Source organism: Myiozetetes cayanensis, unplaced genomic scaffold, assembly GCF_022539395.1.
Source record: "Myiozetetes cayanensis isolate MyiCay16 unplaced genomic scaffold, myiCay2020 scf5-8, whole genome shotgun sequence".
NCBI classification, from domain to species: domain Eukaryota; kingdom Metazoa; phylum Chordata; class Aves; order Passeriformes; family Tyrannidae; genus Myiozetetes; species Myiozetetes cayanensis.
Window position 1 is genome coordinate 107,011,099 of NW_026087742.1, and position 13,363 is coordinate 107,024,461.

At 35.0% G+C, this 13,363-nt stretch overlaps 1 protein-coding gene across 10 annotated transcripts in view; it reads right to left on the reverse strand.

The window, feature by feature from the left end:
* Positions 1-13,363, reverse strand: part of DMD (dystrophin) — a 1,047,400-nt gene that overhangs the window by 653,981 nt on the left and 380,056 nt on the right. For all 10 annotated transcript variants that reach the window (XM_050333288.1, XM_050333286.1, XM_050333290.1 and 7 more), the window contains 2 exons: positions 9,551-9,674; positions 1,905-1,992 (listed from right to left, as the gene is read on the reverse strand). In XM_050333288.1, the coding sequence (XP_050189245.1) occupies positions 1,905-1,992; positions 9,551-9,674 (212 nt within the window). The remainder of the gene's footprint in view (positions 1-1,904; positions 1,993-9,550; positions 9,675-13,363) is intronic.

Consider the following 13,363-nt stretch of genomic DNA (forward strand, 5'->3'; position numbering starts at 1 on the left):
ATTACTGCATTAATTAACCATTTCAAACACTGTTCTTCAAATTGCCTTTGCATCAGCGGAGTAGTTGAAAGTCCCCAAAATATTTAGGGTTTCAAGTCCAGAGGAATTGTTTCTTTTTTCAAAGGGATAGTTTCTTCCCTAAAACCACGACAATCAGAGATCTTCATTTTCACAGTCAAGTAACCTGTCCTCAGTGCTAGAATATTTTTCCTACCAAGGTTACCACAGTGTATGGCATGACATATCTCAAATCTCAGAGCAGCTGACAAAGTTGATGAAGTCGATAAAGTCAAAGCTGGTTTAGTTAGTCCACCCTGTACATGCCCCTAGTTGGAGGATGTGCTTCCTACAAAAAGGTGTGATTTGTGACATACTGGAAATATTTATGTGCATATCTAGCCACAGTAGAGATCACAATATCTATAAACCATGAATAAGAATGAGAGAGAAAAAAGAGAATCTTCAGTTAAAAGCACATGAGAATGACTAAGACAGACTTAGTCTACTTGATGCTAGACACGGTAGGCAGTACAGTGCCAGGAATGCATTACTTAATATGGTAGCGGGTTCTGCAATTAAAACCAAAATTGGTCATCATAAAGTATTATATAAACCAAACTGGAACTCTTGAGGTGCAAATCTCCATTTGGCCAAAGGAAGAGTGGGGTACAACTAAGAGTGCCCCTGACAGATTCTGCCAAAAATAGCAACCTTGCTGCGTCAGCACACAAATTTCAAATGCTTCCTTAAAAGTAACATATAGTCAGTTGTCCCAAGCAGAAAACATGTTAAAAAAAAAAAAAATCAGAACTTTTTATATATTCAACTGTGGAAAACAGCCCAAATTGTTTCAGAGAGGGTACAGATGTTAGCAGACTCACTTCAGTCTATTCAGTGAGCCTGGGAAGGAAATCCTTGAAGCACCTGTTACAGTAATGATAATTAAATATGCACTACATATTAAATATGGCTACTGATAAAATATTCCACCTTCATACTTAAGCAAAATAATCTTAGGGTTTCATGAAGTTTCTTTAGCTTGACCAGTTAGTACCTCAAACATTAAGTATTTCACTTCTAGCTATTTAATACTTGGTTCTTCACTGTAAAAATTTAATAGAAAATATATGTTCTGAAGCTCAGTGCATTCATCATCTGTATTTCTGGTAATCATATCAGCATGACAGATGTTGGCCTGAGTTTAGTATTTTCTTGCAAAGTAAGACATTCTTCAAAATCAAGGACAATGGCATGACTTACAATTTTACTTTTGTTTATCTTTCTTTGGGGTTTGTTTTTGCTTTATATAAAAGTTCAAAAGAATTACATCATATAGTATTAAAAAAAAAAAAACAACCTTAGAGCTATTTTGCTTTTTAAAGAGTTGTGTAAGTTTGTACGTTTATTAGCTTTGAAAAACCAAATGCCAAAAATCTCTTCCAAATTCCAAGGTTGTATTTTCTATGATACAGAACATTACACCAATAAGTATATTAGAAAACATACATTGCATACTAAAAGTCAGGAAGCACTTTTTTTCAAAGTGTTTGAAGTAATGCCTTCAGAGCTTTTCTAGCTCAGATGTGTTAAAGTACTTCAAAAGCTTAGCATGCTCAGAAAATAAGATTACAACTTAAGTCTCTCCACAGAACAGATTGTTAATATACAGTTCATTACTGTGAGCAAGTTTTACATGCATTTCTTTTCATGGTACTAAAGTGGTAAGACTTTTTTTTCCCCTCTTTTCTAATGAACAGATTTAACATTCAGAAATAATAAAAGAAATATAAGGCAATATCACTTTACTGTTCCATTTGGTATAATATAATTCTTGTGATAAATATAAACCTGTACGTTTATCAAATCTGTAAGAAGATTATCTAAACCAACTCCCATGTAATTACCATTCACCATCTGTTCCACCAGGGCCTCAGCTGATCTGCTGGCATCTTGCAGTTTTCTGTACTTCTCAGGCTTTTCTCGTTGGATGGCCTGCAGCATGACATGAAAGGTGAGTATTTCAACAGAGGGATTTTTAAGAAGTAAGTAATTAATCTCAGGGACGCCTTCTGATTCCTCAAGACCATTTAACCCATCATATTGCCCTGCCTGTCTCCCGATTTGCAGTGAAAACAAACAAGTACCACATATAACCAGGAAGGGAGTCAAAGGCAAATACAAGAAATGGAGAGTCAGAAACACAACAGAGCTGAGAAGTGATACGCATCAGTATTTTACAAACAAATAAAAGAAGTACACACTAAGAGCTATTCAAAGCCCAATATTTCAAAATGAAAACATTCGTTCAATTCCTTGTGGAAGAATAGAGTAGCTCATTTCTCATGTTAACAGCAAGAACTGAGCGCACTAACCAAACCACAGGGATTCACAGCATACTGCAGTATTGAACCCATACACAATTTGATATTATACAATATTGTGCCATGTTACTATTTTGTTTGAAAAAAACACCAAAGTTGACCCTGAAACATGCTTATTAAATAGATATCTAATGGATATAAGACTATATACAGCAGGTATCCAAATATGACCTACTAATTGAGAGGAAGAGTTAACTGCAGATTTAATACAGGTTTCTCATTATGTGTTGTTGCTAACACTCCTGATTCACCTCTCTGTACGTAAAAATTTCTCAGGCTAGCTGGTAAGGCCTAGTAAAGGCTGGCTGCTAAAATTACAGGATACAGAAGGAATCTAAGTTTAAATTTCATTTTAGATTAGTGGCAATACTGGTTGAAAATAAGCTCATTTTAGATCTGACAGCCCATCAATGCTGTCTCATAATTAACATCATGAAGTCACTTCATTGATTTTAAACTAATTTAGTAGTATAATTTAGGTATAATTTAGAAGCTCTAAATCAGAAGCCCAAAGAAGCAGTAGGGGGCCACAGTCAAGTTTGATACCAAAAATAAAACAGACTATATACCTCCCAGAGATCCTGACCAATGCAGTCTCCAGGAAATCAAGAGTCCCTCACTTTACTGCAGCAGATGCACACATACAAGATATATATACAGGATATATATGGAAAGGTAACACACAGTCCTGGATGCAGCTTCTCATACTTATTGACCCCACTAGGCTTCCTGATCACCTTATTTATTCCCCCAACAAAGGGATGTGCTGGGTGACTGGACTCTTCAGGGAAATTGGTTCCTTAAACTGGAAAGAAAGCTCAAGCAGGTGTCTAAGGATGAAGGATTTTAGTAAAGGAACCTTATACACTTAAATTTGAAAATACTATTTTTTAAATACATTGTTACGCCTACAGAATTAATATAAGCACTTTTGAATAAACTCTCTTAAAATAACATTTAAAGTGTGATGCTTTAAACATCTTCAGTTCAATCACAGCTCCCTGGAAGACTTCTATAGGCAAGGAGACACTCAGAACTTGAAAGAGACATTTTCAGTTAAATTAATACTTTTTCACAGCCTACCTATAACTGACATTCATTTGTGCATATAGAAATGGTTAAACAGTATGCTTTCTAATATTATCTCAAAGCTTCTATTAAACATTTTCACTAATACAATTTTGAGTAACTAAAATATATAAAGAAAAGTTACTAAGGGAAAAATTAGGGATCAAAATATTTAGGATTTTATAAATATTTCTTTAAAACATTACTAAATTGTCACTGAAAGATTAGGAATTTTAATCCCAATAAGTTAAAGATGACTATATTAATTATATGTAGTTTTTGCAGCCCAATAAAATCCTGTACTATTTCACCATATAATTTAAATATTTTCCAAATTAAAAAAAAAAGGTCTATTAATTCTCTGCAGAGATCCAAAATTTCTTACAGAATCTTAATTAATACTACTCTATCCATAAGACCAGGTATAATTAACACGAGAATAACTACTGAGAACTCAAAGGACTCAGTAAAGCACTAAAATATATTGGAAAAAATTCTACTCTGTCTGTAATACCAGGTGTGTAATTATCATGAGAGAGCACAAATGAATCATAAAAAACCTCTCATAAAATATACTAAAACATATCTTTTTAAAATATAAAAATGTTATGACATCAGAGTTTGTAGAAGTGAACCCTTCAGGGCCCAGTAATATGCCCTATGTGCAGGAAAATGCAGACAAAGGTCCACCTCTCTCCTGAAAGATTAAAGTTTCCAGGTCCTGGTAGAAAATGTAAGCAAAATAGAAAATATGTGAAGTCCTTAAATTAACATAAAAATATGGTACATATCAAACTTTCTGTCAATTATTTTCCTCCATTCATTTTTATGTAATTAGCATATGTTATGAAAATGAAGGTCCAGCACTGGTTACAAGAAGACAATCAGTTATCCACAAAAAAGCAGTGTGCAAGCTAAAGGAGAAAAGTTTGTCTTCTTGTTCCTTGTGTAAAGACAAATTATGTGATCCTGGGAGAAGGGGTGAAATTCACTCTAGTTACTTACAGCACTAACCACATAGTCCTGATATTAGTCTGTACACACTGCCACTCTTTGCCAAACTTGCAAACTGTGTCTTGAGTTTTTAAGATTTTAAGGAAGGATTTCCATAACCTTGTGTGAAGTGCCTAGAAATGAAGGGACCAGTCCTGGAAACATCTCTTATTTATCTCTGCCTCTGCTTTCTTTATTTTTTGCTTTACTGAAGGGAACCACACTCTCAGTTCAGGTTCGCTCGTGACACCAGTGGAATGGAAAATTTTGAAGAGGTTTGTGAAGTTTTGAAACTCTTAGATTCTGTACACACTGTAATAGACACCTTTTGACTCTAGTGGCAAAGCTACTTCAAAGTATTTCCAAATATTTAACTTCTCACTTTTTTAACTATGTTTGTTTTCTATAAAAGATTTTTTAGAAAAAAAAAGACACCAATGGTCTTTTGTTCCAGCAGGGATTAATTCTCTGTTGGACTGCTTTCTAACAAACCACACAAATGTATTATAGCCTAGTTTTAATTGATTAAAAGACATTATAAATTCATCTTTAGCTGAATGCTAGCCAAAGGTGGAGTGGCTATTTACAGAACACTAAATATTTTATTTGACCTTGAGGTTTTAGTTGGCAGTTAATGACTTCATAACCTAGAAAATTCTGATGGTTGGAGAAATTTAGATGTTATTCATGTATCAAATCAACATCCCACTTTGAAAACTCTGTGAAAGAGTGCAGGGTAGCAGTACTCCCTGACCTCCTGTGATGGTGACCAGTTACCCCTGAGGGCAGGAGAGGGTAACATTGTCATCACCAGCTCTGGCTGTGATTCAGCTCTTAAATACACAGGCCCAGCAAAGCATGTCTGTAAAAGGTCACTAAAACAAAACAAGCATATGAGAATGGCGTTTCTGAGAATGCCAAGAGAACAAATCTAATTTTCTGGAATATCTGACATTTTCCCTTACATCTGTTCCTTATATGTTTATCTTTGATTCTGAAATTCTGGGTGTTGTTTTTTGGCTAACCAAAACTCCTTTCAAGGAGTTTTATTTCCAGTTTATTGTTGTGTAATCTCAAATCTGACTTATTAAGCAAGATTTTCTATCAAAAATTGTTGGATTTTTTTTTTTTTTTTTACCTGTATCTTCCTATATTTGAACTTGCAATACTGAAAGCTTAAGAAGAACAAAAAAAGGCTGAAGTCATTGTTAGGTCTTTTTTTAGTAAAATACACATACTAACTGTAAACTTTTAAGGATGTGATGCAGCATAATAATATTTACAGCATTGATGTTTGATGTCTTCATTATTTAGTAATAGTATGGTTGTACAACAACTGAAACTTCTATTCCTATGGCATCCCAGTCTCTCTGCTCAGGTAAGGCAAGAGCCTTTCTAGCAGGGAAGGGCTATAAATATTTTTGCTTCTTCCCCAACACAGGAGAGGACTTTTTGCGCATGCCCAATATATTCAAGCTACATAATAGATCTGCCAAAGGCTAATTTCCTGCCAGGATATGAAGAGCAGCTGGCTTAGCAAACAGTGTCATCACATTTCATACAGTCTGCTCTTGGCTCTATCTCCCCCAGGCCTTCTCTGAGCTGGGATGAGAGCAAGCTTTTGCACTTGATGCATCATCAGTGATGGCAAAAGAGATTTCTTTGTGGCTTTCGTTTCTGACTCCTGTGTCCCTCCATCACGCAGCAGATGCACTTCCACTAAATCTTATGGAAATGACCCCACATCCATGAAAAATAATGGGCAGGAGAAAGCTGCCACAAGAAAAAAAAATGGTAACTGTCCTCAAAAGAACAACAGGAAAGAAAATCATTATAAAAAGGCCCCTAAGACTCAGCACCTGCTGCAGTAGGGAATAAATGTTAGGTTTGACATCAGCCAAGCACAGGTGTTCTGTGTTAGACCAATATATATGTTGTCATATGGCAAAAAACCCCCAAATGATAAGACAGTAAGGGTAAAATGGGACTTCTGCATGCATATGTAGATGGTGGCATGCATGCAGGTACGAGTACAAGAGTGGTGTATCACTATGCATGTCATAACATGTCCTGGTTTAGGCTGGGATAGAGTTAATTTCCTCTCAGTAACTGGTACAGCACTGTGTTTTGGATTCAGCATAAGAATAATGTTGATACCATTGATGTTTTGGGCTTTGCTAAGTTGTCTTTATCCTAAGTCAACTCTTTTGTGCCTCATGCTCTGCCAGTGAGGAGATACATAAAAAGTCCCAGAAAAGACGGGAGGGAGCATAGACAGGACAGGTGATCCAAACTGGCCAAAAATATACTCCACACCACAGGATGTCATGCTCAGTGTGTAAACTGGGGGAGTTACCTGGAAGGGGGGCCAGTTCGAGTTCAGGGATGGGGTCTGGCCTTGGTCAGCCAATGGTGAGCAGTTGTGTTGTGCATCAGTTGTTTGTTGACTTTTTTTTTTTCTCTTTTTATTATCATTATTATTGTTTACTATTATTATGTTTACTTCATTTCAATTAATAAACTATTCTTATCTCAACCTGCAAGTTTTACTTTTGATTCTCCTCCCCATCCACCAGGGTTGGGGGTGGGAGGTGAGCAAGCAGCTGTGTGGTGCTTAGTTGCCAGCTGGGTTTAAAGCACAACAGTACAATAAAATCTATTTTAACTATCACTGACATATGTTTTCCTTTTTTTGCATTTCATCTTTTCTTTATATGCCTTCTTAAACTTTACTAGAGATTATAATATGTTAAAACCCACACTATCTTATTTTCCAATGATTTGAAGCTTATTTTGAGGGAATTGAAAGGAAAAGTTTTAGCAAGCATCAATGAACTGAAGAGTACTTTCTGCTTAGGCTATAATTTTATGGATGGAGACAGAGACAAGACCAGGAAAAGTCAAGTCAGGACAATTTTTAAAAGCTGGCAGTTATAAAAACTTGTTTTTTACAAGTTTTTAAAAAACGCGTACAAGGACTTCCACTAACTGAAAAGCACTCAACACAGAATCCATGTAGTACTTGTCAAGTGCCATCTTTCTGAGTTCTCTCTAATAAATGAATACATGTAATGAAAAGATTTTCTCCCTTAGAATACTTAAAAACTTCTAAATGTAACTTGATTTTCTCAATAAATATGTTCATTTAAAACGCAGTGACATCTTTTGAAATTAAAACCACTCTTGGTCTTTAAAAATATTTTCAATGTTAACGGACACACATTGATTTTTCTTATATCTATTTAGAATTATTGGCTTGTCTCACACTGCTCCTGATACAACACAGATCCTTTTCTGCACTACTTTACTGAAAAAATCTGGAAATTGGTCTCTTGGCAGTTCAGTTATTTGATTTCCAGAGAGGTCAAAGGAACATCTTTGCTATCTCCTGCTATTCGGAGTGTCTTGAATTCAAACTTACAATGCTCATGCACTGGTCAAACACCATACTTCTTCCTCCAGTTTTATATATGTTTTCAGCAACTGAAACGAGACCTGAACAAATGTGGTAGGCAGTGGCTTCCCAGCCCCAATGTTCTCTCTCAGCACCAGCAGAGGTAAGGCAAGAGCTAGTGGGAACTCCAGCTGGGAGTAAAGGAGGGGCTGTGGTTCAGCTGCCTCCACCCCTTTACCTGCAGTGATCACCACCTACTCACAAGCAAAGAAAGGGAAGTAGAAGGAAGGTGAACCATGGCTTCTGGATGCTTTAAAGCTTTTATAAAGTGTTAGAAACAGACAATATGAGGTGGAACATCATGCTGGTTAGGGAAATCTGACAGTGCAGGTATCCAGTGTAATACGTAGGCCAAGAGGAGCTAATATCCATCCTTGAAAAGTATATGTTCCTCAAGGTGGGAATATATGAAAGGGAGATGAATATTTTGTTTCTATTTTTTCCATTTTTTTTTTCAATTTAACCTACAATGAAGATTGAAGAACTCAGAAAATTAACTGTATATCTATTTATATATTACATGAATCCCATTAACTCAATATGGAAGCACTTGAACTCATCAAGTCTACTCTGTATATTTAATCCATTTTGCATATATATATATATGTATTTATGTATATTTAATGTAATATGAAGTGGTGGCATGAACTAAACTCAGTATATTAAATTTTAATGGGTATTTTCCAGCAGTAATATTATGACAATATTAACAACTAAAATATTTCAGGAAAACTATGATTTAACATGAAATTTTAAAATTTATATTTAAAATCACAAAACTCCATGTTCCTTAATCTTATCTTAGCTGATTTATGATGGACAAACAGACAATGAGGAAAAAAAAGCAGCAAAACTAACTTCAATACAGTAACTTGTTCCTTCTGTTGGTATTCTAGGAGTTTTTATCACCATATGTTTTAATGAAGTTCCATAATATACTATTTTACTATAAGAGTTAACCATAAAAAAGAAATCCCCTTTCTCTTACTTGGAAAAGATAGGCATTTTTTCACTGCTCTACAAAAAATAAATAAGGAAGAAAATGTGTAATGATTTAGTTTTCAAGGGCTAAATCCAGTCATTCAGACTTTAACACGTATACACAAACACAGCTACTCCTTAAGCAATGCAGAACCATTAATTCTGGCAAGAAGAGTTTTTGATTCAGGCAAGTAAAATAGAGTAAAAAAAAATCCCACAAAAAAACCTGTGGAGGCTGGTGATTTTCATAGATATTTTACAGCACTGTAAAAGGGAATAGATATAGATTTTCTTTAGCATACACTAGTGACATTTTTCACCTTCAATTTATGCATAGGTGGTATCTAATTAAGTTCTTAGTAAAGAATGATGATGCATATTTAAGAAATGATATATATGTTTTGATTTAACTTTACCTAAGAATTTCATAAATCTAGAATACCTTAATTAAATATGAATATGTATGAACAGCAACAAAATATTCTATGTATTTACACGGCCTAGTTAGCAATTTTGGTGTCAAAACCTGAAACTCACAGAAAAAGTGAGCACTTCTAGATTTATCTTGGACGATCAATGCTTGCCAGTTTACATTTGAACCCACTTGAACTTTGAAAGCCCTTTGAAAAGCTAACACAGACTAACAGACGTATATACAAGCACTTTCTCCTACATTGACTCGTTCTCTGAGATCTGAGAGATTGCCTTCTTTTCGAAAGATTGCAAACTCGGGACTCTGAAGCACGGCTTCGGAGCGGGTCATCCAACTGTGGAGCTCTGTTGTGTCAGAGTCAAACCTACGAGACAGAAAAGTGCAAGGAGACATTTAATTTCCATAAAGTTTCTGAAAACAGGATTTCACAGTAAACGTGTTTAACCCATTGTTTAAACAGTGAATAAGCAGCAATTCCTCTCAGCAAAAGACAGTTTTAAACCCCCATATGTCATGAAACTATTCAGTCTAAAATTTAGGAGCACAGCAATACTTTTTCATTTTTAAGACCCTGATTTGACAGCCGAACAGATGCAGTAATTTTCAGACTAAGGATTCTAATTTTTCAAGCTGATGTTTTTAGAAGACATGAAACAAATGTCTCTCAGAAAAGAGAGAGTACCACAAGTAGGTCCTGTTGGCTTAGCTGAGGATATAAGGCCTATCTAGCTGACCAAATGCAGCCTTCAAACCTGTGAGATTTCTGTCCCAGCTTGTGCTGAGGATATTATGAAGGATATGCAAGCAGAAAATTTTATTATAAAAAAGGACTCTCTTCTGATTAAATCAAATTTGTTGTAGAATGTAATTGCTAATAAACAGTAAAGTATAATTTTTCTACAGTAAAACCTTTAGAAATTGAAATTAAGATCCCCAACTCTCTGCACATAATTTATAACTAGTTTTTACTCTACAGTCCTCTTTACTGCAGTCTGGATACTTTCATCAACTCCTTTCAAACTGATCTTAATTTTTGTTAACTCAGAAGATAATGTGTCAAAATGCAGATATTTAAATTACTGATGTATACAAAACTTAAACTGTGATTCAGTATCTACAGTTTTTAAAACAAGAAGCTTCAAACAATATTTTTTCTCAGTTGTGCCACACTGTCTGCTTGATTGCATTTCTTTTTTGAACTATATGTTTTAATATTTATATCTAATTTGCAGCTGATTTTCCTTCTGCAGAAATATATGGAATAGAAAGACCTGGGGAAAAAACCCACAAACCCTAGCTCTATCTTTAGCTTGCTTTGTGACTGTAGGTTGTATCATTTGCATACAACTGAAAATCTACTAACAACAAGAACTTGACCAATTATACCCTTGGAGGATTTAATTATTTTTTAACAATATACTCCATTTATAAAAGAACTAAAATGCAAGAATGTAAGGTAAAATCAGGTGCTACAGAATTTCACGTATAATGAAATGAAAACTGAATACCAGAAAGAGTTCCATGCTCTGATATTTATGCCTCCCTTTTTTCCTTCTGCACTGTGATTTTTTAATTCATAAATAATGAAAGCAAAAGAAAGAAAAGTCACACACTGCCTTAATCCCAGTCCAACATCCTATATTCAAATTATAAACTCTTAGGAATAATTCTGATAAAACAATTCCTGATAACAGTATTTGAACACTCGTCAAAGGAGAAAAAAATGTGACTGTGAAGTAATGGAAGGTGCAGAAATCTTTATTTTTATAAAGTACTATAGGTTCAGAGGCAGAAGACAAAATAAAATTCCCAGACAATTCAAAGAATCTCTGTGTTGGTAACAGACTAATTCCTGAACTCAAACTGCCCTGCCAGTTAAGAACTTCCTACCTCAACTCTATTTATGATCATTAAATCAACTGTAATTCTTGAAACATAATGTTCTGCAAATTATAATTGCATATTTGATGATCACAAAACACTAGAAGTCTGATCACAATGAAGACAAGTTTATCAGTCCCTCAGTACCAAACTCCCTTGATTACAGGTAAAATTGCACGACTTCTAGTATTTGCTCCATTCTAAAACTGCAGGTAAGTAGGACTGGTGAGAGCAACTCCCTGAAAATTAGCCTGGTATTATCCCAGTAAAGGATGGAAAACGGCAGAGCAAAATCTTTACCAGTGATCCTTTCTTAAATAAAAGGACTTAGCCCTTGCCTCTGCAACACCTTCCCTGGAAGAGAAATGGGAGTATTTGGGACAGTTTTGACAGTACAACAAAATAATCAGGGACACATCTCATGGCCCAGAGAGCTATCAGATGGTGGTATTAGACACAGATCTTTAATGTCCCTTCTAACCCAAACCATTCTATAATATGATTCTCTGATATGACAGAGCTGATCTCATATAATGGATGACTCTGCCACTTGTAGTTTCTTCTGGAGATAAATATAACTCCACAAATAAAGCCTACAGCTCGAGGGAAAAAAAAAAAAAAGGCAATAAATAGGGGACAGAAAAAAATTAAAATATATAAAAGTCTTCTAAGTAACATTTTGCAGTACATAAATGTCCTTAATATAAATTCATTTTTTCAATAACCTTGCAGGGAAAAAAAAAGTAGTTCAGCTTGTATAAAAGGAGGAAACACAGGTAGAACATGGCATTCAAATATTCCACTATAGTAATTGGATATTTCCTTTCTGAGGACAGCTGCAATTACAAATTTTAATAGCTCTAGATTGGTATCAAAGAATCAATAGAGTATTTAAATGTCCTAAGTACGACGGTACTTTTGACATAAAATAATGCAAGATTATCTTTTGGACCCAACAAAGTTTAATGCATGTAGAATTTGTAAAAATAAATCTATGGAAGATACTAAACCAAAAATCAGTCGAGAAATTACTCTAAATAACTACCTTAATTTAATGTGCACATTGGCTTGCTCCCCACCCAAAAATTTAATTTGAAGCAGAGGATTATTCTTTATGCAGCTCTCACGGTTTTGTTTTCCAATTAGTCTTTTCTTCCCCTGTTCCACAAGAGAGATACTACCTTTTACTGGTCCCACTGCCCTCTCTTTACAGGCCAGTACATGTCAGTTGAGTCGAAATAGAGTCTCTTTTTACTCCAGAACACGTTTGAAAAAGGATCTTCACATTTTTAATCCATGTTGTTCAAATTTTCATCAAAATTCCCCACAAATTGCATTTCCTAAACCATATGTCCACTTCAGATTCCAAACTTTCTTACTGAGATCTCCATGTATTTGTTCAAAATTAATTCCTTGTTCCGGCAGCTTTCCTTTTCTATATTAAATACAATATAAAACTCACCTTTGAGGCATTTCACAACTTAGTTGCATCACGTTTTTCTCTTTCTATGTAGAAAACTCCCACCCAAATACCCAGCAGAGTATGATAATCTAGTCCTGCCAGAAGTCCCCTATCTAATCAAATAACTTCTGGAAATCCCTGAGGAACAAGAAGAGTTATTTTGTTTCTATTTCTCAAAAAAAAAAAAAACCATTTTATTAATAATCAAAGAGTCAACTGACTCTAAATCTTCCATTTCTGCAAAATAACTTATAAAGGCCTATTGTGATTTCTACAACCACCATCATCTACAGAAGGACAATGGTATATTTTAAATTTGTATTTCTGCCTTTTCTTACATGCCATAGTTAAGATGATGACAGTGAAGTAATGTGTATGCACCAACCCTCCAGATACTTACACAAACAAACTCAGTGTTGAACAGGTACACACAGGAACACAAGGCATGAAGTATCTTGTCATGTGGCCACCATGGTGTATAATATTATCTTCAAATTGAATGAATTTCATCTTGAAACTGCTACTATTTTACTGTTACAAAAACAGTATTTCTTCTTTCAACAGGCAAAAAATTCCTCACAATTTCCTTTGCTCGTTTGTTTTTTTAGTTCCCTCCCCAGACAAAATCACACCGGGACTGTCACCACTGTGTATCTTGGACAGACATAAGACCATTTGCCTACATATTGAGCTGGCAGGGAACGATGCAA